The 27,302-nt window shown below is 45.1% G+C and overlaps 1 protein-coding gene across 4 annotated transcripts in view; it reads left to right on the top strand.

Moving 5' to 3' along the window:
* puf (ubiquitinyl hydrolase 1 puf) overlaps positions 1-27,302 on the top strand; it is a 100,468-nt gene that overhangs the window by 50,953 nt on the left and 22,213 nt on the right. For 3 of the 4 annotated variants that reach the window (XM_075699458.1, XM_075699455.1, XM_075699457.1), the window contains 29 exons: positions 85-213; positions 717-857; positions 2,106-2,261; positions 3,545-3,643; positions 3,752-3,931; positions 5,981-6,170; positions 7,201-7,364; positions 7,680-7,745; positions 8,181-8,327; positions 9,182-9,316; positions 10,097-10,191; positions 11,007-11,176; positions 12,873-13,023; positions 13,662-13,740; positions 13,873-13,926; positions 14,777-14,932; positions 16,072-16,136; positions 16,447-16,570; positions 17,012-17,077; positions 17,645-17,725; positions 18,058-18,140; positions 20,554-20,635; positions 21,998-22,156; positions 22,819-23,007; positions 24,083-24,187; positions 24,281-24,322; positions 24,732-24,836; positions 25,625-25,772; positions 26,158-26,267. In XM_075699458.1, coding sequence (XP_075555573.1) covers positions 85-213; positions 717-857; positions 2,106-2,261; positions 3,545-3,643; positions 3,752-3,931; positions 5,981-6,170; positions 7,201-7,364; positions 7,680-7,745; positions 8,181-8,327; positions 9,182-9,316; positions 10,097-10,191; positions 11,007-11,176; positions 12,873-13,023; positions 13,662-13,740; positions 13,873-13,926; positions 14,777-14,932; positions 16,072-16,136; positions 16,447-16,570; positions 17,012-17,077; positions 17,645-17,725; positions 18,058-18,140; positions 20,554-20,635; positions 21,998-22,156; positions 22,819-23,007; positions 24,083-24,187; positions 24,281-24,322; positions 24,732-24,836; positions 25,625-25,772; positions 26,158-26,267 — 3,471 coding nt within the window. The remainder of the gene's footprint in view (positions 1-84; positions 214-716; positions 858-2,105; positions 2,262-3,544; positions 3,644-3,751; positions 3,932-5,980; positions 6,171-7,200; positions 7,365-7,679; positions 7,746-8,180; positions 8,328-9,181; positions 9,317-10,096; positions 10,192-11,006; positions 11,177-12,872; positions 13,024-13,661; positions 13,741-13,872; positions 13,927-14,776; positions 14,933-16,071; positions 16,137-16,446; positions 16,571-17,011; positions 17,078-17,644; positions 17,726-18,057; positions 18,141-20,553; positions 20,636-21,997; positions 22,157-22,818; positions 23,008-24,082; positions 24,188-24,280; positions 24,323-24,731; positions 24,837-25,624; positions 25,773-26,157; positions 26,268-27,302) is intronic. The other variant, XM_075699456.1, reaches the window with a different exon arrangement.

The raw sequence follows: 27,302 nt of genomic DNA, 5'->3' as shown, positions 1-27,302 counted from the left end.
TTCTTCCCACATCTCTGATATTTTTCTGCTTGATAAGCAGACCCTCGCACCCTCAGCTTATCTGCGCTCTTTACGATTATACAGGTGCTACTTCAGATGCTGTCGAGTGCCGAATCCCTGAGCCTCATTCGACTCCTCCAGGGTGCGCTAGGAGAAGGCGCTCTCTTACGGGATCCTCACGAACTACGGACTGGATTCTGGGGTAGGCCTCAGGTGAGTTGGACAATATTATCCTTGCCTTCCGACATAACCGAACCAGTATAGTCAAAGCGCACCGGATGAGCAGACATCGAGGGACAAACTTCAGGGCTTGGTAAGCCAGAAAAGACACAACAGGGAGACGGTCAGGTGTCAGTGCCACTTTCTGCGGCAGCTCTCCATGATGTCAAGGACTCTGACAGCTCGGCTTCGTCTCTCTCTATTTGATGATCAGTAAAGAAGGATTATGCTGCATTCTGAAGAAACGAAAGAGCTGCCAAAAACGCGCTTACACAGGAATTGGGGCAGATCCACTGAGTTGCAGCTACCTAGAAATAAAAGCAGTAATGCTCGGTAACAGCGAAGGTTTTTTGAAAAATAATGATGACCGTAGACTGGCAAAGAAAAAATGTGAGACTGGGCTTATCACTGCTTACCCTCGTGGGTGAACAAGTTGAGGTGATCTTCTTTGCAACATTAATTCTAGAAAAACGTCACGAACTGAGGAATTGCCGCAGGTGGTGCAGTGCGTCATGCGCCTCCTGGCATCGTGGGCTCACTCTCGACCCCCGCCGCCGGGCCCACCTCTGCTGCTCCAGCCACCATCTGGCCAAGGCTTGGACAACTGGCTACGGCGCCTCGTGCTGGACGATCCCGATGTGCGTACACCTGGGTTCTACTGTTCACTGTAAACCTGTAGGCTGTTCCGACTTGTGCGACTTGCCTGATTTCATTGTTATAGTGTCATCTATTTATCGGCTTCACCACCTATTTATCAGCTTCACACTCGTAGGGCTGAGTTGCATCTTTCACCGTTTTGGCCATTCATTTTGGCAATGTGGGTTTGTGGCTGCCCTCACATTTATTTACAAAGACTTGTCCTGCGATAGGAACATTACCTCTTTTCATTCTCGTGTATATTTTTTTCCTTGCACAATTGTGCAGGAAAATGTCAGCACACCCTTCAAAGATGGCGGTGCACCATTGCGGTTGATACATGCCGCTACTAAGTGGAGGTGGTTTACAGACAGCAAAAAGGAGTCTATCAGGCAGTTTCAACCCCCAAACATGTGTGGGGGCCTGCAATCTTCCGGAAGATATAACCGCACAACATGGTCAGGGCTCTGTGAAATTTTTGGGCTCATAAAAGTATACTTGTGTAAGTGTGGGTGGCTACTGGGGAGGTATGATGGGTAGGGTCTCCGAGCATGGATACTGCAGCATAGCCAAAACACACTTATTCAAACATGCACGCATATCGTTGCATACAACTGCTCAGAATGCTCAGAAACATGGCACGTGCGTCGGACCACTTGTGCTGTGTTTCTGAGCATTGTAGGATGTCATCGCGTGGCTTTTTTTTGGGCCACTTTGCAATGCAGTACAACTAGTTGAAATAAAGTCCCGGCTGTGGCTGACGCATTTTAATGACAGTGAAATGCAAAGACGCCTGTATGCTGTGACTCCAGGTAGTCAGAATTAATCCTGAGTCCCCACTATGGCGGGCTTCATAATCATGTGGTGTTGGCATGTAAAACCCCATAGTTAAATTAAATTAATTAAATTTAGCTGAAGAAGCAGTACCCTTCCTGTCCTGTCTTTTCTCTGTTCTTGTATCGTGTTTCTTTTTCCCCCTGAAGCACTAGAAGTGTCTCAGATGTCTAAGCTTTCTATGTCACTGATGTAGTGTGTTTATAGCCCATTATCGTGGTGCTTGGGTTGTGGGTTTGGTGCCTTCTGGCTCGTGTTCTCTTTCCAAATCTTTACTTTCACTGCACCTTGCAACCAAACACCGGTGTTTATAGAGTTCGGCAATCTGTTTGCTGATTGTCGACCTACTTTGCAAGCTGAGCACTCCAGACGAGCAAGGAAGCGCTGACGCGTGTTGTGCTGACGTTCCTCTGCAGCCCGCTGTGCGACGGGAGGCCTGCACCGGCCTGTACCGTCTCTGCCTTGGCGTGGACGCTGATGGCCGCGGAGGCCAGACTTACATTGGTCCCCTGCTGGCCAGCCTCCTGGACTTCCTGTCTGCCGCACAGAGCATGCAGCCCTTGCATCACGATGTGAGCTGCCGGTCTCTTAGAATCGTTTGCGGAACCTAATGTTGATATCCAAAGTCTGAGGGTCTCTGTGTGGGCTGCAAAGCGTGCCTTAGTTGAGGACTCTGCGCTGTAGAACCCCGCTGATGTGTTCCTTTTTGAGTTTTCACGGCTGTTAAGTGGCCTCTTTTCACCGTGCCACCCAACTGACTCTCGGGCAAAATGTTCTCAGTTGATAGGTCGCCATTTTGTCTTGTTTTTTGCATCTTGCATTGCATTTAAACTTGGCACTCAGGTAAATTTAATGGCTGGGGAGTTTAAAAGGCTCTCTATAACGGGAAGACACTGTGCACAGCAGTAAGAACATACAGAAAGGGAATTTGTTGCTTCTTTTGTACAACACTGCCAGTTAGCCGAAATACAGTCCAGGAATGGTTCCTCATTGAGACTCGCTGAGGAATTGTGATGTTTGACTCGCCGTACAAGGATATCGAGCAAATAATTTTCGCCTAACCCGGTACTGTGCTCTGTAACCAAGCGGAAAGATTCTTGTGGGACAGTACTGCAAAGTGCACAAACAGGTATGTGGTTGGCCCACGCACACCACCATCCCACAGCCAGAGAGGAGGAAGCAAGCAAGCTTCTGTGATGCCTGTTTTATTCACATCGTCAGGCGGCGCTAGCATCAGAACACGCACCGTCTCTCATCATAGCTGCAAGCTACGACTATCATTATGGCGTCGCTGACTGGGCACTCGCTTCTAGGCTGGGAACTGTGTTGGTAGCAGTTAAGCTGAAAGACAAATGGCAAAGAAAATGCAGGCACATTGATTTTTATATATTTTTTTAATACCTTGAAGGGTAAGCTTGAGGAAATAAACAATTTCAAGTTAAAACCACTCTGCTTTCATTTTTTTTCGTTGTAATTTCCCAAATGTTATTTTTCCATGGCTCTGTAACATGTTCTTTTGTGCCCTACCTGGAAAAATGCATCAACGTGGTTCTGCTGTATTTATTTCGACTCCTTCTGTGACGTGCACCTAGGTCTAAGTACCGTAGTGTTTTCGTGTTCCAAACACTTCATAAAGCAGTCAGAATTTAAATCTGCAACTTCGTGTTCAGCAGCATATGCATGCGAAGGTAATGGGGCCTCTAAGGTGTTTCGGCGCTGAATTTAGCACAACGATTTAACAACAGGCTTCTCAGTTGAATGAAGTGACTCCTTGGTCCCATCGATTTCGTTAAATTGAGAGCTTTAATTGTATGTGATAACCTAAAGTCTGTGTTGCTCCTTCTTTTTTTGAAAGGAGGGTGAAAAAGAACCGTACGGACCTGGTTGCCGAGACTACTTCTTTTTGGTGTGCCAACTCGTAGACAACTTGGAAGACGATGCTTCGCCCGACCAGGTAAATTTTTTTAAACATTGCTTTCAAATTTTAATGTCGAATGCAGTGTGACAGCTAAAATGCTGGTGAGTGCACAAGCATCAACATGACCTGCGCTGCTTCCTGCAGAAACCTATTGTCGATTTGGACAGCTTGGCGTCTCGTGTCGCTGAAGCCATCTTCAACAGAGACGTACGTGAAGGGGCTCTGCAGAGTTCTCAAGATGACGACGGCTTGTACGGCCTGCTTTCTCTAGCCACAGCCGTTGCCAAGCACAATCCTCCGTTCAAGTTTAGCAAGCAGGGCCAGGTGGGTGGACGGCATGGCTCAGTTCTTTATTCTTTAGCATTTTTTTCCTCATTCCTTTCTGTTGCCTTTGCCTCAAAGGGATACTGAATCACAGTGTTATCATGTCGTTGTGATGTTGAAGAACCTGGCAGTGCAAAAACTTCGTCACGAATCTAACTCTTTGTTGGGGGAACATATGACCAGAAAAACTAGCAGTGCTCAAAGCACAGCGATATCAGTGAGCACACTCATTGAAATTTAACTCGTGGGTCAAGTCTGTCCTGTATTTATACATGTTGCGCAGTAAATTCTAGAGTAATCAATGGTGCTGCTCGAGTACATATTTGTGCAGAGCACACATTCTCACTGGACGAGGCTCTTTTGCTACAAAATCGGCAAGGACATTCAAGTAATTTCGGACAAAGCGGCCCGCTCGTCTTGCGCTGAGCGATAAAGTGATCAACCAGTGAAGCATTGTTCACTGGCAAAAAGTGCGCAAGACATTATTGATGGCACGTTCAACTAGCCATTTCCAAGCGCTCCTGGGAAGAGTTCAAAGATCGTTCATCAGAGCAGCTAAAATTTGCCGTGACAATAGCCATGCTCCTATAATTTCGAGAAAGCCGAAATAACGCTACTAAAGTCCTTTGTCTTTTTTTATTCTTCACTTATATGACCACCTAAGCACTGCCGGGGTGCTCTGAAACAACCAATCAAATTTGTCTTCACTTGAGCTGCATTATTAGTATGTTATGCTTCTGCAATAGCAAAACGGCAACTTTTATAGTGTAAGAGGGAGGGTGCCTGGTAAGCTAGAAAAAGCTAGAGGGTGCCTGGTAAGCTAGAGGGGGGGGGTGCCTCCCCCCCTCCCAAAGTTCTTGAAGCTTCAGCCCAAGTTTAGTTAATTGTTTGTCGGCAAAGAAGTCCTACTTTGCATTCTACCAGAACTGACTCAGCGTTTCTTGGTAACTTATTTCTGTAATTAAATGCAGTTGAATCTTGGTAATTTGAATTGAAGGGGTATGAAAATTTGTTTCCCAAAACCAGACAATACGGTTAAACCAGTGATGCCAGACTGACATACCAGCGATGAGGTTTTCGTGTGGGAGAGAAAGCGAAGGCCAAAAGTTTAAAAGGTTGACCTTCGTTTTCTCTTGAAACAATAAACTGTCTCCTGCCAAATGAAAGTGGAGTTTTGAGATAATATACTTTGCTACAATCTGGTTCATTGTTTCTCTTTAGTGCTCTTAAGAAATGGCTCTGCTGTCTGTTTGCTGTAGTTTAGTCTCAGAAACTTTGAGCCTAGAAGGACTTAGTTCTGACCTTCCAAGTTCTCAGCCTGCGCGGAAATTTTGTGCTGTTATAAATGTGGATCAATTTGAATGATCTGAAAATATCCTTGTATTAACGTGAGTTTTGAGAAGCATGGTTCCTGCTATGCAGTGTTCTAAATGGTTACAGGGGCAAAACACTAAGCATGCTCCATTAGGACAAGGAAACTGTCAGTGTTATTCAGCCAAGTATTTAGTCCGGGATTTATACTTTCCCAGCTTGACATCAGCCTCTGGTCATTGTCAGTAAGCCTCGGTGACCGCTCGGCAATGCTGATCAAGAATCGCTCGTGAGTTCTGATTAATTGACCAGTGTTGTACACACAGGAGCAATAGTTTGGAGACCATCGCACGGGCAGAAAAATTGTGCCACAGCGGTTCAGCCTGGAATTCCGTCTGTGCATTGCTGTGGCTGAACATGCAGACGTGGGCTGTACCACTTCATTTCCAGCTCTGTGCTAAAGCTGTGAAAATTAACATTTTTTGTGATGCAGTTGAGCCTTGTTAACAATGTCAACGATTATAACAAGGTAGGTCTCAAATGTTTCTCGCTAATCTCAGCCTATAATGAACATTGGATACAACAAAGTAATTTTCATGTTCGAGGCGACTGCATTATAACAATGTTTGACTCTATCTGTGGTCTGTAGACTTTCGCTAGTGACTGTACATAGCTTATCTGTTGTAAGCCTTCTGCCATGCCTACCGGTGACCACGCTGTCCCCCTGTGACATTTCAGGAGTTTGCCCTAGGCATAATGGGCTGCCTGTTCACTGTGAGCAACCAGAGCAGCCAGAGGCGCCTGCTTCCAAAGTGCAAGTCATCCGGGGTGCGGGCCGCGGCGTATGACCTGCTCTTGGAACTAGTCCGGGGCTCCGAGGACAACTTCCGGCTCATCCACGCCCGCCTACTCCAGCAACACTGCCCGAGTGAGTAACTTGCATTAACAGGCCCTGTGCTTCCTGTACAGAGCTTGAGGCCACATTGCGAGTGTGCTTTTCTTTTTTCTTTTTTTTTTTTTTTGTAAGGTTGTTCTTTGGTGGCAGAGTTGTGCTGTCGTTTAAATTGTTTAATAGCTCAATGTAAACCTGTCATAAGTGCTTGAACAAGTTTTCTCATTAACTGGCCAGGCCTGGCTGCTGTTAGCTTTTTTGGGGTGTATTTAGTTGTTGAATGTACCGTAGGTGATACTTTCATTAAGAAAAAAAAAAAAGAACTCTTGCCACAAGGACATTAAGAATCGGGTGGGGACAGAAGTTTCTCTTGAAGGTTCAAGTGGGGCATTTTGGCGGGACGTTTTGACATGCACACTTGGCGCGAATCACTCAATGCATGTCGGGTGGGGCCCGAAATGCCAGACGCTTGCTAGTGTTTTCCTACTTATGTAATGTGTTAAGGTGGTGACAGGAAACTAAAACGAAATCGAGCTTGTGAGCAATTCCTTAATACAATGTCTGTGATGCTGCCAGAGCAAAACATGATGCTCATGACGAAAGATGCTTTCCTGAAACGTATGAACCGGTAAAAAAGAAGGGTAACTGTATTGGGTCATTTTTTGTCTTCTCAATCGCGAACATTGGCACTAGAAAATTGTAAGTAACGGGGTCATATCACAATGAGGTTCTACTGTAGTTTGGGAATCCATGTATGTAGGCATGAATGTCCTCTTCTGAACAAAAGTAGCAGACCAAGGATTCCTCGGTAAAGCCAATGTTCTTCTCTGCCTATGAGCGTAACTTGAATCTCTTATCTTACAAGACAAGTGAAGGGAGTCCATATTTCTGTTATCCTATGAGAATGCGACTGAAGGCAACCGAAAGCATGCATGTCTGTTATCTTACCTAACAACCATTTAAAACGACTGTGCATCTCTTGGGCCTGCTTATCTTACTAGACAATCAAAAGGCTGCCATGTGTCTCTCCCACTTTGATGCCACATTGTGTGCCCCCTGTTTACAGAGTCGCACAGCCCCTATCCCTGGGACTACTGGCCTCATGAAGATGGCCGCTCCGAGTGCGGCTATGTAGGTCTTACCAACCTTGGGGCCACCTGCTACCTCGCTTCTTGTATGCAGCACCTGTTCATGCTGCCTCAAGCGCGTGCTTCTATCCTCTCGGCACAGGTGAGCATTGTGAACTCGGCACAATTTTTCCTGGCGCGTCTTCGTAGCGTGTCCTCGTTCGACCTGCACTGACAGTGTCGGGACTTTGCAAGTGTGTTGACAGCACTGATTTCGCTCTTCCGCGTAGAGGAAACTGGTCTGATACCATTGCCTTCCTTTTTTCTCTTATTCTGCAGTTGCAGTCACTTGAATTTCTTTTAGCATGGATCATGTTACGTTGTCATCCTGCATTCGAGTTTTTGTCACACAATATTTGCATCGCACATGCATCTTTTAGCCCATTGCAGTGAAACTTGTTTCTATTTTTCTTTTCAGACGATTGCTGAGGGAAAACACGGCCAGACACTAAGGGAACTGCAGCGAATGTTTGCATATCTTCTGGTGAGTTCTAAAACGCTGGTTTAATTTACAAAAGATCTGTTTTCCCTACATTTCACATGCATTTTTTTACTAGAGAATCACGGTGTTGACGTATCTCAGTTGTGCCATGACAGGTAGCCGTGGCAGTCCCTGTGCAAGCATCTCTGATAAAGAATGCAGTAATTGTCGTGGTTTGAAGCGGTTCCAAAATTTAACAGTTCAAGATTGGCGCCTGCATATGTCAATTGCGTTTCTTTGCTGTCCTGTTTATTTGCACCACGAATATTCAGTTTTCGTAAACAGTACACAAACTATCCCATGAACAAATTCTTTTGAAGTCGATTTTATAGTTGGCAGCCCCCTTTCATATGTAGAATGGGATGTTGATTATGCACCAATTGTCACTCGTTATAAATCTGCTCTGATAAACTCGTGCTTTGCTTGTACACTTTTTAGGAAAGTGAACGAAAAGCCTACAATCCACGAAGTTTCTGCAAGGCATACACAATGGACCATCAACCCCTCAACACTGGGGAACAGAAAGACATGGTGGAGTTCTTCACAGACCTGATAAGCAAGCTGGAAGAGATGACACCGCAGTTGGTACGTGACAGAGTGTATCTGTTCTTCTTTAAAGGCCAGCTGAAATGAAATTTCGAACCATCCGCACGGAGTGCTTGGGCGGCAAATTTTTTTCTTAGTTGGTGCCATCACAAGCGAAGCAGTAGGCAGTGTGTAAACACTGCTGATGCATGAAATTGCACTTCATAGGCATCACAGGCTAATTGGACGCGAAAGACAAACCGTGTGTGGTAACTGCATTGACACATCAGCAGAAGGCTTACACCGCCTACACCGGGCTACACCGCGTTGGAGCCTCTGCTGCATTGAGACTACCGAAGCGCTCACCGTTGGCGCTCGTTAGTGTCATGATGCAGTACTTTGCTTCACCACTCATAGATGGCCACACCATTGCTGTCAAGAGAGGCCATATTTTATGCTTTCATGCCGACGTCACATCCATTACAGGAAGTTGATGGTGGACCTCGGCATAAAACACTTTCGTGTCAAAAAGTGCCAACACTACCAAGGTTGTTGGAAATGACAAAGAGCACAGTACGCTTAGACCAGTGTGGTGCCTTTGCCGCGACCTCAAAGATTGGGTGTCACTGAAGATCTCAAAGGCCAAATTTCGGGATGGGCATCATATCCGCTAACCACCAGGTTTTTGTGTCGTCTTCTAAGGTACAGTTTAGAGACTCGAAAAAAGAAAAAAAAATTCTAAGCAAAAAAAAAAATTTGTTAGCAGCTCTGCTGACGTTGCCTCAACAGTATGTGCTACTCATTTATAACCAATCTATTTTAGCCCGAGAAAAATTTAATCCCAATAGTCCTTGAAAGATCCTATGAGAACGTCACCTAGACGCTTAAATTAAGGGCACTTCTGTTTCTTGCAGAAAGAGCTGGTGAAACAACTCTTCTGTGGAGTGCTGTCCAACAACGTTGTTTCCCTGGATTGCAACCACATCAGTCGGACGTTGGAAGAGTTCTACACACTGAGATGCCAAGTGGCTGACATGAGGAATCTTTATGTGAGTGCTGCATTCCTTTAACTTCCAATCTGTATGACGATGATGCGAGTGTTCTCCATGCTATTGGGATCTAAGTTTCGAACTAGGGCATCTATTTCTGAAGTGGGTGGTATCTTTCGATTTTACTGGTCTTCTGAGGTGTGTCTAGGCAGTTTGGCCACCAATAGAGGGGGGGGGGGAGGGGGACAACCAGACATCCCCCCTGGCTCCACCTATGACTGAGTGTGTCCCACCATTTTCATGTGACATGGGCAAGCACCTGCTGCTCTTGATCACGTGTGCCCGGCACCGTTTTTTGTTCACAGGAGATTTCGCAGCCAGAAAACATATCACACGTCATACGATCATAGTATGGCAATGTACTGAATGTTGGCGCTGAAAGATTGTATTTTTTGGGAATGTATTAAGTGTTAAAAAGAAAGCATAACTGTAGTTGGTCGTTCTCTGTGTTCTCGACCGCGAACGTTGCCGCTGGGAAATTGTACGAAACGGGATTCCATCATCATAGTTCTACTAGCATTTGAATAGGGCCATTGGATGGGTCCAAGCTAAGGCTTCGTCTTTATACAGTCTAACATCAATTTATATAACTAAATTGGATATTACAGATCATTGAATCTAATGAAGTAATCTTAAATGTATTTCACCAATATCGGTGTGTAACAAATATATCCTTTAACAAATATCTAATATAAGGAAGGTATTTTCGGGCTGGATATGACTTCGTATAGCATGGTTTCATTGTGTCACTGCCTGAACAAATCTGACATCTGCTTGCAGGAATCCATGAATGAGCTCACGGTGAAGGACACACTGGAGGGTGACAATATGTACACCTGCTCCCAGTGTGGAAAAAAAGTGCGGGCTGAAAAGAGGTGCGTGATGCTGCTTCACATGTATACACTCATAAAAACTTTTAAGTTATTTAGGAGGTCACTTTGCCACACAACAATTATTAGAATGTTTTGGCACTGAGTTACCATACCATTGTTACCATTAGTAATGCCAACTGCCATGAATGCATATTTGCATGGCTTCCTGGGCTCTCAATATTTGCTGCAGCCATATGGTAAGCTTACTGGGGTGTCGTTCAAAGGTTACTGTAATTGCATAACATACTGGCAGCGCCCAGGCTCCCCACTTCTTGCTAGCAGTGTTTTGTCAATACTATTGAGATCGCTTGTTTCTTCAGATGATGTTAGGCCTAAATAAAGATGCCACCAAACCGCAGAAGTGTTTTGATTTCTACCCACAAGATGGCACCACATCAGTTAATGTTGATTTGTCTGCAATTTGTCCAGTCCAACACATGTGCTGTGTTATACCCTCCGTCTCTCGTTTTCTTTCTTTTTTTTTTTTTTTTTTCGTGCTTCACTTGCATTATGTCGTACCAACAAAGCTGAATTTCTACCCTAGTCTAGTCTTGACTAGTGATGTGGCTGAATTTTCTCCCTTGTGTTTCCCAGCTTCGTAAACGTCATCCCGGTAAACTATCTAAGCTGTAGTGACAGATAGCCAAGAGCCCAGTAAAATTCTGCACGTGTGCAGTTGTGGCAGCTGGTATCGGTAACGGCAGCATGGTAACACCAAAACGCTCAACTGTCTGTTCTGTATCGTCTGGTGCCTGCACATTTGTTGCACCTTGCTCTTGCTCGACTGTAATGCCATCGTCGGATGCTCACTCTTGCAGGGCCTGCATACAGCGGCTTCCGCGCATCCTCTGCTTCAACACCATGCGCTACACCTTCAACATGGTGACTATGATGAAGGAGAAAGTGAACACCCACTTCTCCTTTCCCCTACGGCTGGACATGTCCAACTACATGGAGAGCAACCTGCTCCCCAGCCAGGCACGGCAAGGTGTGTAGGTGTGGACGGGTTAAGGGCCAGCTGCAGCAAAATCTTGGGCCGCACATACACGCCTAGTTTCAGATATCGTAGGTGTAGAGCAGCCTCCGTGCAAAAATTACATTTGACTCCGCATGAACCCTGAGATGGATTGCCACTCGCGACATCGGCAATTGCAAGTCTCTGCAGAAGTCACTGTGATCTAAAAACGCTGTTTTACGTGTCAATTTGTGCCACTTCTTATGGTAAATTATTGTTCATAAACTGTCTATGTATCCCATTACAGTCGCCGACCGTTTATTCGGACCTCACGGGGACTGCGAAAATGTCCGAATAAACAGGTGTCCGAAAAAACAGATTAAGAAAAAAAAAATGAAATCCTTTATTTCCACGCACTTATTCGGGCTCGGCAGTAGCCTTGGAAGAAATCGTGAATGCGCCGTTGCACACTGTTCCGTTTACGCGTAATCAGATAAGCCTGAATCTCGGAGAGGGTCGTACGGTCACTATTGGCGGCTGAAAGCACAGTCACTGCTTGTACACGCTCCGCATGCGACGGCAGCGTAGCACATGGTGCGTCATCTTCCGACTCTGAGTCATCGTCCGGCGGTGCAGCAGAAACCTAACGAATGATCTTGTCGTCGTCGAGTTCTGCGCATGTCAATACAGCAGTGTCAGCACCTATGAAACTGTCAAATGAGACGGTGTCCGGAATCGCAATGCCACCACTGCGCAGGTCTCGGCAGAACATTTTCCGCGTCACATCGGAAGGCGACAAATCTTAGGCCTCCCGGCACCCGCTTGCCGGCATTCCCCAGCGCAGTCTGCGCGGGCACTGTCGGCGCCATCAGACCCTTGACGCGATGTTTACGTATGCCGCGTTGGATCACCGAAACCTCGACACAGCACACTAAGCAAACACCACCGTGCCGACACCAGTCGCACAAACGAAAAACGCGGCCTGCTCGCAGCGTCTTGCGCGAGGAAACAAATCAGCTGCTGGATTGTCTTGACATGGCTTACTAAGCTGAAACCGGAACTGCTGCAGAGCCGCTCTATCTAACCAGGCAGAAACGATGATGATGAGCGGGGATTTCTAGTAGCGCCACTTCGTGGGGCAGCAAGGAAGCTCCGTTCAAAATAAAAATGGCGTTCAGCAAGTCGAACCATGCACCGGTCAGAGTCGGTGCATGGTGCTCTCGACCGAGTTAGCTAAAGGAGTGTCCGAAAAATCAGACGAGAGGTTGCAAGGTGTCCGAACTTTCGGCAGTTGTTATACATTATGGTCTATGGGGAGAATGGCGGTGCCGCGAAGCTGACCGAATAATCGGGCATGTCCGAATTTTTGGAGTCCGGAAAATCGGTCGGCGACTGTAAAGGTTTGTACTCAAAGCAGGCTTTAAAGTAATGCGTGCTATTTTTTCTCCTTCCTTATTTTTTCCTGCTTTATCTGTGCTATGCTTACCTAGTCTAAAGTTAACATGTTCTCTCTCTAGCTTTGTGCTACTCTTGATTGGATGACAGCATTTTCTTTCTTGAAGCTTCCTCCACTGTGCTGAATCCTGCAGAAGGGATTTCCCTAAATGCTCATGCATGCGTACTACATTATACATGGTAAAGTGGGCCGTGCATATGTGAGGAGTTAAGCTGTTTATGTCTAACAGTGAGAAAATTTGCATCTTGCTGTTCATTCATTGACTGTGCGCAGACAATGGGGAGGAAAAGAAAGAAGCCCCGGAGGAAGACGCTGGAAGCTACGAGTACGATCTCATAGGCGTGACCGTGCACACAGGCACGGCCGACGGCGGCCACTACTACAGCTTCATCCGAGAGCGGCAAAACCCTGGCAAGGACAAGTGGTGAGTCCTCTTAGTTCCTAGTGGAGAAGAAATACCACGTAGTACAGTTTGGAGTGTCATTTACTGGTGTTTTACATTTGAGCAGAGCATTATTATTATTATTTTTTTTTTCGTACCTCTAATTGCAGCCTATGTGGTTGCTCAATGGCTATGGCATTTTACTACACTGCAGTGCGAGGTTGTGGGTTTGAGTGCGAGCCATCGTGTCTGCGTTCTGATGGAAGTGGAATGGAAAAGTGTAATGTACTGGGGTGTCTTTGGGTCTACGCTGAAGCACCCCAGATAATTGATGTTAATCTGGAGCCCCCTGCTATGGTGTCCCTCATACATAGGTTTTGCACATTAAACCCTGCAACTTGTATTTGTGTTTGCTTTGAATGTTTTGCAACACAATAATGTAGAGTCACATTGTGTGGTTATTGACTGATCAAAGAAGTGCAACTTCAGATCTGCAATTTAAGGCAGGCTCATTAACGTTTGACGCATGTGATGGTATTCTGTCACGAACCCTTGACGCCACGAGCACAGCGACACATCGACTATAGTGACTGATCTCAGTACTCATGCTATGCAGAGAACATTGTCATTTTATCGAGTTATAAAAGATTAATCCAGCTCTTCAAATGCGTCTCTCCCAGGTTCCTGTTCAATGATGCAGAAGTCAAGCCTTTTGACCCCTCACACATTGCGGCTGAATGTTTTGGAGGAGAGATGACGGTGAGGAACATGCTTGCTGTGGTTGAGAAATAAAGGCCTCAACTTTTAGAACTGAAAAAGAATAATTAAGCTAACATTGAATGTTATTAGTTTAGTCTCATTCGTGTGAACCTATGTTTGTCTTATTCACAGAGCAAGACCTACGACTCTGTCACAGACAAGTTCATGGATTTTTCCTTTGAGAAGGTTTGTGTGAATTTGATGCTTTTCTTGGGTTTGCTTTGTCTGTCATTGGTGTACACAACCAGCACAGTGCACCTTGTTACTTTTTTGGTTTAGTATTACAATTAATAAGGTCAGCCAGAATTCATTGGTTATAGCCTTAGTTTTGCACACTATTTGCAGAGCTCGCTTACACAAAATATGAGGGTGTGAGGAATCGGATGGATTTATGTATAGAGTTATCTTGTGTAATGCAATACTTAGTGAAATGCAAGAGCTTGCGACCTTGGACTAGATGGTTTATCTTGGAAGGCGTGGGATTGGCTCGAAAAATGAGTACGGAGGCAAGAAAGACCACTTTGAGTGCCGACTAACTGATTAAAAATATGTGCAGAATTCTGCCCTCCTGGCCTCTCTTTTTCCCTGCAATTTTTCCGCTCAGCACAATGATCAACATGCAATGCCAGTTAGCCCAACAGTCTACAGCCCTTAACAACTGTCTTTGTTGCACAATGAAATAAACAAAGATAATTGTTAATTAGCACTCATGTGATGTCTTCCTTGCCTTCGATCCTAGTATTTTTTTCCGCTGTTCCTACACTTCTGGAGATAATGAATGCCGCACAGACACACTAGAGGCCAGCTGGTCAGCTTAGGTGAGCTGGTTTCTTAGTCTTAACCTCACCAAGCAGACTTTATCAAACACTGTTGTATGATGTCAAAAACTGTGAAAAAATTACTATAAGCATAAATTTTTTCTTCTATCTTCTTCGTTATTCTGTTCTTTGTTGTCATTGTATGTATATATATATATATATATATATAAAAAGAAGCTAAAGGACTGCATTAGACAAGGCATTGTTTTAAATTGCAGACCAACAGCGCCTACATGCTGTTTTACGAACGGTGTTCATCAGAAAAGCCAGACAGTAAAAAGTCCGCCGCACAGACTGCATCCGAGAAGCCTGCCGAAACATCTCTGGAAGCAAAGCCGGAGATGACGTTGAGACTGCCGTCTGAACTGGCAGAGGTGAGCGCCTTCAGCAGCGTTAAACAAACTGCTTTTTGTGTGTTCGCTTGCTGCTCTGAACATCTTGTCTAGAGACCATTCTCTCTTTGTATATACCTGTAAGGCTTTCACCGCAGTGGTGTGTTACAGTAACTTCCTAGCTGCATTAGCACAGTTGCTCTAGCCATAGTCTAATGTCTCAGAAACTTTGTGATATGAACGATAATGTCTCTCTCTGCTTTTTTTCTAATACAAAGCCGTGACAGCTTTTCTGTGGCCAGTTTTGGTTTCGTTTATCGGGATGTGTATGTGCCATGGCATAAAAAAAAGTTGGTCTTGTGAGAGCAGGACATTGTCTCATTATCACATTGAGCTCCAGCTCAATCGATCATCTGATATGCTGCTACTGATTACTTGGGCCAGTATAGTAGTTTAACTATAATAAGCAAGCTGGCTCCGACTGCCAAGACATTGCAGTGTCCTGCTGCAATTAAACAAAATCAAAACTGGTTTGTAGAACAGCAGTCAGAGTAAATTATTGAGAGTGCTCTGAAGCTTGCCATTATTTTTTCTGGAGTTTAAAGGTCCAGGACCTTCATTAAAAAAAAAAAAGAGAAAGAAAGTCGTAAATATTATGTCGGTACTCCTTTAAAAGTGCACTTGCCGAAAAGGAACTCTCTTAACTGCTCCAGATTCACCTCGTTTCCCACATTTTTTTCACTGAGTAACTTTATAAAAATTGCAGATCAACTTGAACAGTGATGGTGGTTTTAGCTGGTCATACCAGGAATGCCCTAGGAAATGGAAGTTTAGTCAAACCGTAGTGTAGCAGCCAGAGGTATGCACACTTTAAATTGTTACCATGGGCAGGCTGAGAGACATATGAGATAGGATTTGGCATAGCGTCGAAGAAGTAAAGATGAGATCTGCAAAATTTCAAGGTCATGTGGTAGGTTAGCGTGCTCATAATTTATTGCCCATAATGGGCTGACTCACGATAAAGTGAAGTGGAGGGGTGAAACGCAGGCATGTTTCACTTGTGATGGAGCGCTACAAGCAGAAGCAGTTATACCCAGTACTACACTGCCTTGCACAGTAAAATTGCACAGGATGCCAAAGGTATCTAAATCTGTCTTTCTCTCTTTTCTTTCTTTTTTCAGTGGATCTGGCAAGACAACATGCAGTTCTTGCAGGACAAGAGCATATTTGACCACACTTACTTCAAGTGAGTGTGCTTCTCAACATATGCACGACAGGGCAGTCAACTTACTCTTAGGTTATGGAATCTTTTAAAGAAATTAAATAACGAACTAGATTAGCATAGTTGCGGCCAAGCCAGAGGCAGCAGCCATCCAAGCACTTTTTAGTGTTAGAATTCTGCCTTTCTGTGGTCATTTCTTGAGCATGCATGCTGCTGTGAGTAATGTTAATTAGGTGGCGTACAAATCGGCACCCCAGGAACAACTCCCTTTGAGTAACGGAAACCGATCTCAAAGGCTACGCTTTTGCTGACTGCTGACTTCTGTTTCTTTTAGCTTTCTGTACCAAATGTGCGGCTCCATACCTCAAACACTGTCATGTGGTGAAGAAGCTACATTGTTGGCCGCGCAGCTGGGAACATCGTTTGTGCTCGAGACCCTGATTCATGCCAAGGAAAAGGCAAGTTCTCTTTCATGCGCGTCTTGTGTGTGGGGGCTAGTGCAATTGTCAGATGTGGTAGCCTGTGACTATCATAGCAATTGCCTCAGGGGTTAACTAGATGATTGTGACACGAGCGATTCTAAACCAGACAGAACAGGCTTGTAGAAGGGAAAATTACTGCAGCATAGCAGCTTTTCTGTTCTTTTTGTTTTTTTTTTTCTGTCTTGATATAATTGCATATAGTATGTTAGGGTGGACGAGCTTCCACCGCATCTGGAAGCTGGTAGCTGTATGGAAGTTACGTCATGGGTTCACAGGGACCGCAGGCTTGTTTCTCTCCTGGAAGCTTGAGCATTGCACTTAGTTCACTTAAACCCTTGGAACAAACTGACATACAAGTAATGAACAGGTTGAACTGCTCATTGTGAGTGAATCGTGGTACCTGTTGTTTTCGTGCAGCCTACCATGGCACAGTGGATTGAACTTCTGACGAAGCAGTTCAATGCAAGCAAGGCCGCATGCGAGGTAAATGTCACCACAACATATTTGTCCTAACTGCTTTTTGAAATTTTTTAAGCGACGCTTCCCGCAAGATGCAGTGAAGCATATCAAGAGTTGAAAGGGGTCACTGTCACAGCACATCGTCCATGTCCCTTTATTGTACATGCGTGTATGTGCCGTTCCCTGTCACAGTACGAGTGCCGAAACGTCTAAAAATGGTACTGGCAGCCGTTCAGAGCTGTTTCTGACGTTACTGTGGTGATTTGCAGCTTTCCTCGCGGTTCTGTTTTCCTAGCAGTTTTTCACTTTTCTTATTTATTTATTTCTCACGGTTCCTTGAGAAACATATGAACGGGGTTCTACCATATGTCTCCATTCTCGTCCTGTTGTGTGCCTGGCGTCATTAATTCGACGTCTTGGCTAGTTCGTCTTTTTTGTCATTGGTCTCTTAAAACAGCCTTGCGCCTGAATCACTATACTGCTAACCCTGCAAATTAATGATCATGCGGATAGTAGCAGTATTTAATATCAGCCAAGACAGTTTGTGGCCTTCTCTCTCTGAGCCCCTGTGATTTGCCATTCTCTTTTCAGTGGTTCTTGGATCACATGGCCGAGGATGAATGCTGGCCCGTGCAAATTCTGATCAAGTGTCCCAATCAGGTGGTGAGGCAGGTAAGGTACCCCTTTCTTGGAGTGGTGGCTTGAAATTATGAAGCTGCTAGAAGGATACTTTTAGTCCAGTAATGTGTTAGTAACTGTTCATAAATTTGAAATTTCACATCTGATTTTTTTTTTTCTTTTCAAGCTTTTGTTCTGCTCCTTTATGACATTGAAGTCCTGCAAGGCCTCAGCTCTCATTTAATATTACGCCATCTTATCTTGGCACTTGATGTTGTTACAAAAACAGTGGTGGGGCTTGCTGGTCTGTGCCTAATTCAGGGACATGTTTTCACTTGACGTGTTGCTTGGTCGAACGTTTCCCTCAGATCTTTATTTAATTTCAGCTATTTCAGCGGCTTTGTATCCACGTGATCAATCAGCTGCAGCCTGGGCACTCCTCACTCTATCTCCAACCATACCCTGACAGGTGAGACCGCTCGATCTTGGCGACATTTTTTTGTTGTTGTTGTTTTTTGCGCCGCAGCAGAGTCTTTGTATGACAAGGGTGGAAGAGAATCGTGTGTGTGTGCATATGTTCGCAAGGGCACAAACTATCTACCAGTACCTATCATATGGGGAAATTTTAATATAATTTGTAGGTAATGACATTCGACACGTCAAATGAGATTGGTTTCTTGCAGTCTACACAGCTAAAACGTATGTCATTCTTAGGGAACATTTGATACATCAAATTGACGTTGGGTTCCTCTGACGATGCACTGCAGAAATTTAAAAAAACAAAGGCCCAAAAAATTTGCGGTGTGCGTGCAAAACATTCTAGAAGTGCTTCAGTTGACCTAAATTTGTGATAACACCTAAAACTTTCAAGTCTCGTTTAAATAATCGAGTGATACTTATCTGCACAATGTCAAAACAAGACTCGAGCCAGGTGTGAATCCAATGCCTTAACCCAACATGCCAGATGGACATAACACGCTGAATGCGTGCAGACGCTGTCTGTCACTTGTCAGGTAAAATACATAGGAGCTTCGTGTTGAAGAAAAAATAAACAACCTCTTTAAAATTTGACCTTCTTAATTTGTATTTTGTACTCCTTTTGCTGTTCTTGTATTTGTTCCGGGGTAGTCTTCGGTAGACAGTGCACATTAGATCCTAAAGCACACACAGATTATTTGCAAATATTGTTTGCATCTGATGGCTTTAAAGGGACACTAAAGGTTACTATTAAGTCAACGTGGACTGTTGAAATACCATCCCAGAAACCTCGAAACGCTTGTTTCGTGCCAAGGAGAGACTTATTTTAAGAGAAAATGCGTTCTGAAGCGTCCGCGTACCTCTAGCGCAGTTCAAATCGCCCGCCCTCCGATCGAGGAGAACTGACATCATGGTCTCATAGTGACGTTGCGCCATCGGTGAGTAGAACGGCGTCCGCAGACGGCGCTACGGCTTTTCTGCGCAAAACGCGAACGCGCGGCCAGAAACAGAGCCAAGACAGAGCCGACAGCAGAGCGAAAGCGGGAGTATGGTGGCTAGCGGAAGGAGAAACGAATTACGTCCCACGTTACGTCCCACGGCACACGGAGAGTCCGTTTTCGTTAAACTATAGGCTGCAGCGAGCTCGCAGCGTGGTCGGCGTGGTCTATGAGAAGCGACGAGCCTTTTCGCACTCGCAACAGGGCATAAAAATGTGCGAATCGACGCAAAACTCTGCCTAGAAACGTGCTTCGCCACAGTTAGGGCTCAATACGACCCAAGCTGGCACGACCCAGATGTCGTTTCCCGCACCGCCACCAGGCGCCGCTACTATACCTCACACTCCAGCGCAAGACGCCCATAAGCTGGTACTTCATTCTATGACGCTAACTTCGACGCTCGTCGCAATGGACCCTGACACCGACAGATTGGCTCGCGATGGTGGGCTCAACTTCAGCGATTTGAGCACCGACGAGCGCGACCTGCTTCTGAGGGCTCGCACTGCCGGCGTCGTTGCGTACTACGACGGCGGCCTCGACACCGGCTCTCCGGAGCGGGAAAGCAACGAGGGCTTCCCACGACATCACATGGACGTGGCTTTCTCGCTGCTTGTTCCAAATGAAAGTTTCGCGAGCAGAACCCTCACAGCACGACGCGATAACGAAACTACTGAAACTCCAAAGCGTGCGCCATAGCGTGCGCGGCGCAGAGTCGAGCGAAAACGAAACCTTTCGAACACCCATATTACTGAAGGGTAACGTCAAAATGTTATTTTTTCCTAGAATCGAATAGACGTAGACAAGTAGCATTTTTTCCGGCTTATAATCGAATGAAATGATATTTTTAATACGAGTAGTTGAGTATTAGTAACACAAATTATGAGGAGACCTTTCGTCATCGGGCTAGTACCGGAATGTCGCTGGGGGGTCTCAAATCGTGTCATGCATTTACCTCAATTTCTCGGTTACTAAAGCTCTGTTCGCGATTATATTGACGCCTTAGACGTTCTAGAACATTGCTCTACCACTTTAACTTGAGTTTCTGGTAACCTTTAGTGTCCCTTTAAATATTCCCATGCATCAGCAGACTTAGGACTTTACAGTTGAATGTCAGCTGACACAAATGACGTCAAATGTTAGTGTTTGTCAGGAATGTAAGTTTGCATGTACACACGTTGCTAGTGAAAGTCACTTGACAGTTCGTGGAGTGCGAACTTTAGGTGAAGAGCAGTCACTTGAAGTGACACTAAATTTACCCACGTGACTAGGGTGCTAATCACTCACTGTCACTGTTTAAATTGTGTGCATGACACTATCAAAAAGGTTTTTTGACATGCCCAACAGCAATTTGAAAGACATGGCATCAATTTACTTTTCCTGTGTTCTTTGATGGCATTCTTTTTGCAGCGACGACTCGTCAGATGTGGACATCAGCCAGATCGGCCAGTACTCTTGCGTCACTCGCTTTGTGCGAAAGCTGCTGGCACTGGTGAGTTGTACGGTCGCATCTGAAACAGCTTTTAACACGTGTGGCCACACTTCTCTCCTCAGATGTGTCTCCTTTAATGCGCCACTGGCTTACAGGGCTGTCTCGTAGCCCTTTGGATGCTGGATGTTTTTCCTGAAGTGCTACAAACTCAATTTCTGGCTGGGTAACAGAGGCCTTAAATTCAAGTGCAATTTATTGGCGATCTGCTGCTGAACATTCTGCAAATTCCTTAATCTACAATTTTAAGAATAAGAAGTATGCAAGTAATCATTTTAGTTACGGTAATTAGTGTTATAAAAGCAACATGGCCTCTTTGTCGCTGTCATTGACCTTTGGAGACTCCTCGTTGTCGGTATCGAATTTCTCTGAATCAGAATTCGTAAGAAGTTCTTGAATTGCTGCATAGTTAAGAAAAAAAAATGTGTGGGCTTTTGGTTTATCACGTCAGAAAATGAGAGGCATGAGCAACACTGACAGTCAATAAGCTTTGTCACGTCGTGTGCCGCATAAAACCGAAACCCACCGTAACATTTTAGTTTAACCAACTTCAAAGCAGATGGTGAAACCGCTCTATGGATGTTTCACATTCACAAATTATCTCGGGCATGCACAGGGGTGCGTGTCAACAGCCAGACAAGTACAGACCCTTTCAGTGTTGGCACGTGAAAACTTTGAAGGAGTGGCAAGTTATTTAGGGTCAACACCAGGAAAATTTTAGAATTGCCGTAGCAGTGATGCAAGCCCCGCAATTTTTTTTTTTTTACTATTAAGTAAGAAATTGGCTTTCCTTTCATTGACGTGAATGTGCTGGTTGCTGTTTGATTCTGATAAAAATGTTTTTGCCTTGCATAAATTTGCAAGCCTATCTAGTACTTGATCAGAGGCACTGGGTGACCACTTATCAGTTTACTTGAAAAATGAAGAAATTGTACTTATCTTTTTAAATGAGTGCCTTTCACCAAGGTACCATAATGTGTTATGAAAATCCGAAGTGAAGATGGGGGCGACAGATGGAAACGCATTGTGAGATAAAAGTTGGGAAACAGGGGTAAAGTGCTTCAGGCAGACTGGCCGACGTTGGTGAAAAACATAGATCCACCTGTGAAAACGTCGGCTAGCCTGTCCAGGGCACTGTACCCCAGGTTTAATAAACATTTATCTCCTAATGCGTTATGGTAGGTCTAAAACGCCAACTGTTCATTTTCTAGTCTTGGCATACAATTGAAGCTGACAGATTTGGTGTGCACATGGTATGGAACATGCTTGGCTAAAGTTCGCGAGTTTATGTTTGTGCTGCGGTTCCTGAACCTTCATTTGAATCTCGTTCTGCCCCCTACTACCTCCCGCTGCTCCTGTCAACAGATCGAGCACGGTGCCAAGCAACACCTGCGGCACCTGACCGAGTACTTTGCCTTCCTGCTGGAATTTGCCAAGATGGGCGAGGAGGAGTGCCAGTTCCTGCTCTCCATCGAGGCCATCACCACCATTGTCTCCTTCTACCTGGGCCACAAGTTGGACTATGTGAGCAGCACTAGAGAGGCACATGTTGGCCTGCATTGCGCATGGTTTAGCCATGAACTTTTCTTGCATACTTGCACCTAGCAATAGCAGTAGCTGAGGCAGCAGACCTTTTCCTCCTCTCGTGGTGTTTTTCTGGCCGGCATTCATCTAGGCACCACTGCCTGTAAATAGTGCAGCTACTGGAGTGCCGTCGATGGTAGTTGCTGGCAGCTACTAAACATCCTACTTGTCTGATGCCATAGCTTTATTGAAGAGAACCAGCTGTGTGTGTATGTGTAAATGTAAGGTGCACCAGTATCATGTCGCAGAACAGACTGTTCTGCGACACGATAAAAAAAGAAGCTTGGCTAGTTGTTTGCATGACTTGTGGCACATCTTGGCAGAGCCGAATATCTACCGCATTGCTAAATACTAAAGCGCAAACAAGGATGTTTTGTTCCCGTGTTTGGCACTGTAGGTCATGCAAATTAACAGCAAGCTCTGTGCCATATCTGTGTTTGTAGCCACAACAATTTACAAAGAATCTGAGAGTCCCGCACCATTTAGCAAGGTTTGCAATCAGTTTTGACCCTTGCACTTGCCTTTAAACTGGCTTCGCGCCTGTTCGAAGCTTTCATTTTTGATGCCTGCCTGAGACGTGTGCACTGCCACCGGCCACCTAGGTTGAGATGGTGTCTGAGGAAGAGGACGAGGAAGAGGAAGAGGAAGGAGGTGCACCCGTGTCCAAGTGCCGGCCGGCCTCGCTGGACAAGATGGTGAGCCTGGTGCTCCTGCTGGTGGAGAAGTCGCGCGCCGAGGACCACCGGCTGCAGCTCTCCCAGTCGGACTACAACGCCCTCACGGGAGGAAAGGTACGGGAGACGCATTCGTGGCTACACTTCCTTTATTTCTTTCCTCTTCCTGTTTTTGCATGGTGTGAACGCTATCATTGTTTTTATTCTCTGCCTTTTGCCACTCTAAGCCAGGACATGATCATTGCCAACCAACACCATGGGGGAAGCTGAAGTGTCTGTATAATTGCTATCACAATAAAAACTAAAATTCGTTGTAGCCAGCGCAGCCACCCTTGAATTGAAAGGTGCAGTGAATGCTTCCTCCTATAGTCACCATGTTGTTTATGTAAATTTTAGGCCATATAGGTGTTGTATCGCAACCAACTGCACAACCACACAACAATAGGGAAGTGACGTCAAGAGGAATTTTAGCTTCTTCGTGAATTGTGTGCTCCGAAAACTGCCGTATGACAATGCGACTTCTTGAACGAAGACACAACCAAAAAACTGAGAAGAAATCATCTAGGAGTAACTTGCTCAATCTTTGAGGTTATTAAATTTGCAGATAAAACAGGCTGTGTATTCAGCCAGCTCGTTCTGTCTTTTTACGAAAGAAGACGAAAGCTTATCATATCAGGCCACAATCTCTACTTTACTTCTTATAAAGCTTTTTTCTGTGCCTAATAGTTTTTCTGTGGCAGGGACAATTTTTCTCTGGTGGCATAGTGGCATCAGCTCATCCTGCTGACGTTTTATGGAGTATTCTAGTTTATGGTCTGCCATATTGACTAGATTAGATGAGATGGCGAGAAGCCCACTTGTAGAATTTTGCACATAACCTATTGAGGCCAGTGAGATGAATGACAATGCGTGTTGAGGCCAAACAAACAAATGAAAACAGAATGCTTTGTCTGCAGCTATTGTGCTGTCCTTATGCTTCTTGTGTGCTAGAAGCTAATGTGGAATTACAACAATCCCGAACCTGTATTGTTTCAAATAAATCGAACATTCAAAAAGCCCTAAAGCTAGGCACCGTGGTTTGCGCATACTGAAAATTTTCGCAAACCTTGATTTCTTTTTTGCGTGGATGCTCTAAAGCACATATTTTCTATCGGTTAAGCAAGTGAACTCAAAAAACACTTTGCGACTTCAGGGCTTTCCATTTCTGTACCACCAAATCCGGGACAACATCTGCCTGCGCCAGACTTGCAACTTGATCCTGAGCCTTTGTCGCTGGAACGAGTCTCTTGCACCTCATGTGAGATTTCATTTTTAACAGCCTTCCTCTTTTCGTAGCTCTCACGTGTGCCCTGTGCTTACTGGTTGTTCCATTTGCTTTTTTTTTGACCAGATTGTCAACATGATCTTCTCAGCTGTCACTAAGCAGCCTGAGGTAAGTGATTGAGTATTTTTCGTACGAGTCTTTACTTTCATCGTTGAAATATTTAATCAATTTTCTGTTTGGCTGCCTAAATACGGTACAACCGCTTTGATACAATCTCCGAGAGACCACAAGGAAAAGAACTTAGTTCCCAGGAAATGTAGGCGGTGAATTTTTCAAGTACATGCTGGTGTAGATTGAGACAGGAATTTAATGATGTGATTGGCAAAGCGTGTCACCTTGTGAATGTTTTATTGGTTTTCTAATGTCGCCTTGGTTTTTGTCGCCCCTGTGAATAGACATTACCAGTAATGTCAAATTTCTTGCGTTACATTGCCACCACTGTTGTTGGTGTTGTGACATCTGTCGGGATGTCTGTTGGGCTGTGTCCTGACACTCGTCGTGACGTGACTTGTGACAGGCTAGTGGACCTTTCTTCAAGCTGCTGTCAATGCTGGTGGAATTTGCTGGAGGGCCTCCAGGCATGCCGCCTTTCACTTCGCTTGTCCTACAGCGCGTCTGGGAGGTAAGGGAACCCATCGGCCTCTCACAAACTGTCTGCAGCAACTTTCATTTGTGCCTGATGCAAAGGCTTAGCCTGGCGTCCGTCAATTGTTTGCCGTCCGAACTGACTTCTCCGCCTACTCTGCAAACGAATGCGTTGCACTTCGTTACTTCGTGCAGCTTTTCATTTGTGAGAAGAGCAACTCTGGCTTGTCAGGGCAGAGTGGCTGCTTGTACCGGCGCACCTCTCTCATGTGGTTAGTCTGGATTTCAAAATTATGAAAAGTGTGCAAGGCCTGTTATTAGTATCTTCTCGCCTTTCTTTATTTTACTATTATTTTTTATCTCAGTTGTGGCAGACAATATAATTGCCAAAGCTTGTAAAGGACCTACATGTTTACAGTAGGTGACCTTTACAAATATATCAAGGAACTGTCAAAATTTTCTGATCTTATTGGAAGTATAGCTTAGCAGAAACACATTGAATGCATGGTTAACTAAACCAAAATACTTGTGGGCTGAAAAGCTTAAACTACCTTTTCAGTTATCACTACAGGCTATGACTAGTCCTTGTATTCGAAGTCAGAGTCAGCACTGAAGTTATATCTACTTGACAGTTACTTAGAAAGAATGTGTAAAACAAGAGAAAAAAAAAAAAAAACACCTGTCCACTTGGCACTTGCTTCGTAGTGATTTGTGTTTGGGATTTCCTTAAAGTAGCCTGTAGGACTTTAAAGTCTGCTGCTACCCCGAGTCTTCAATTGCTCGACCGAGTCCAATCTTTTCCTCCTTCTGTCTCCCCTGGTTCAGGCGTCCGAGTACTGCCCGCTGCAGTGCCTCGAGTGGTTAACAATGCAAGTGCCTCGGAACAAGCTGGCACACTCGTGGGTCCTCCAGAGCATGGACGTCTGGGTTGAGAAGTTTCTTATCGCCCATGCCCTGCAGAGGGTGCGCAATGGTGAGTTCGTGGGGGGGCCTCTCTTTTGAAAGCTGTGGCTGTGCACTTCCAGCGTTTGCTTCGTCGACGACCACCTGTTGGTCACGCACCATTACACAAGACTGGTTTACTTTTGTCCATTTATGTTGATGCGCACAAAACAACTACAGCCCCACTTCACGCATCTCCTCAAGGAGGCCTTTAGTAGTGGAGCATTCCACGTCGCCAACACTGGCGTCATCTGGTGGACAAAAATTTTTTTCTTTCGTTTTTCTTTTTTAAAAGTTTGCTTTACAGCATCAAAAGGAAGCGTTACATATAATTGTGAATCTCTGTCTCTTGCATAAAGTCCAAAAAATGAAATGCCTAACCGTTAGTAATTTACATGTTTCTCTCGATTTTGCAGTGGCAGCCTTGTTGCTGGTTTCCCTAGTGCCAAGTTCCCAATTCCGACAGGCCTTCCGTTCGGGGAGGAATGGGTTGGCTCCACATAAAGAGCTACCTGTATGTACCTTTGTGAGTCTGTGCTTTGACACATATATGCATTTTGTTACGATGTGTTGTATTGAGCCTGCTGTTCAGGTCACCGTGATCTCGTTGCCCACCTTTGTTTATTCACTGTGCATGGCTGTTTCTTGATGGTGGCAGTTGCTGTGTCAATTCCAGTAAAACCTCGTTAATTCGACCCTCATTAGTTAAGAAATTCCGATAATTTGGACTCGCCCCTTGGTCCCTGCAAGTGAATGCATTATTTAATGGCATCAAACTTGCGTTACTTTGGACGTATTTGGCCATGCACCAGTTCATTTGGATGACCCTCGGAATGCGCCAAGCGCGACAAAATGTGCGACTCAAAGGAGCAAAAGCGGCGCTGGCATCAAGTGGAAACTGAGCGGCGGAGTCTTCATTGGCACAGTCATCGGTGTGAATGCTTTTATGTTGCATTTACCGCCACGCATGACTCGCGTCGGCCGTGCCTTCGGAAATGCATGGTTGCCGTCCGATCACACTGATAATTGCAATGAATCTCTGAGCAGTAGTTGCAGCAAGCAGTAGTTTTAACTCAGTGCGAGGTGCGCATGATGTCACAAACATAGGAAAACGCATCGAGAATGAAGCACGACTCTACCACGGACGATCTGTTGCCAACCAGCTCAGTGGTGAAAAAATTGTTGAGATTGTGCGCGCGCTAGAGACAAGTACATCGAGCACATCTAGTTGGATGAAAATGCCAGTCTCATGCCACGGCCGTACTGCAAAGGAAGTCGTGAGGCCCTCGCCACTGCGAGCGCTTGTCAGTCACGAGATGATAATTGCAGTTTCCGTGCTGTTTTTGTGCGAAATAGAAGTGGGGGTTGTGGATTTATTTATCAAATAGAGGCGGCTTGGTCTAGTATGCATTTGTGTGTTGTTTTGTTGATATATTTGATAATTCAACATTCGGTTAACTTGGACATTTTTGCCAGTCCCGTGAAGTCCAAAATAATGAGGTTCTACTGTACCAGTTACTAGTGTCAATTACTGAGGTCAGCTAAGTTTCTGTGGGATGAC

Source organism: Dermacentor variabilis, chromosome 7, assembly GCF_050947875.1.
Source record: "Dermacentor variabilis isolate Ectoservices chromosome 7, ASM5094787v1, whole genome shotgun sequence".
Classification (NCBI taxonomy): Eukaryota; Metazoa; Arthropoda; class Arachnida; order Ixodida; family Ixodidae; genus Dermacentor; species Dermacentor variabilis.
The sequence above is the reverse complement of the archived record's forward strand: the minus strand, read 5'-3'. Positions and strand labels throughout refer to the sequence as shown.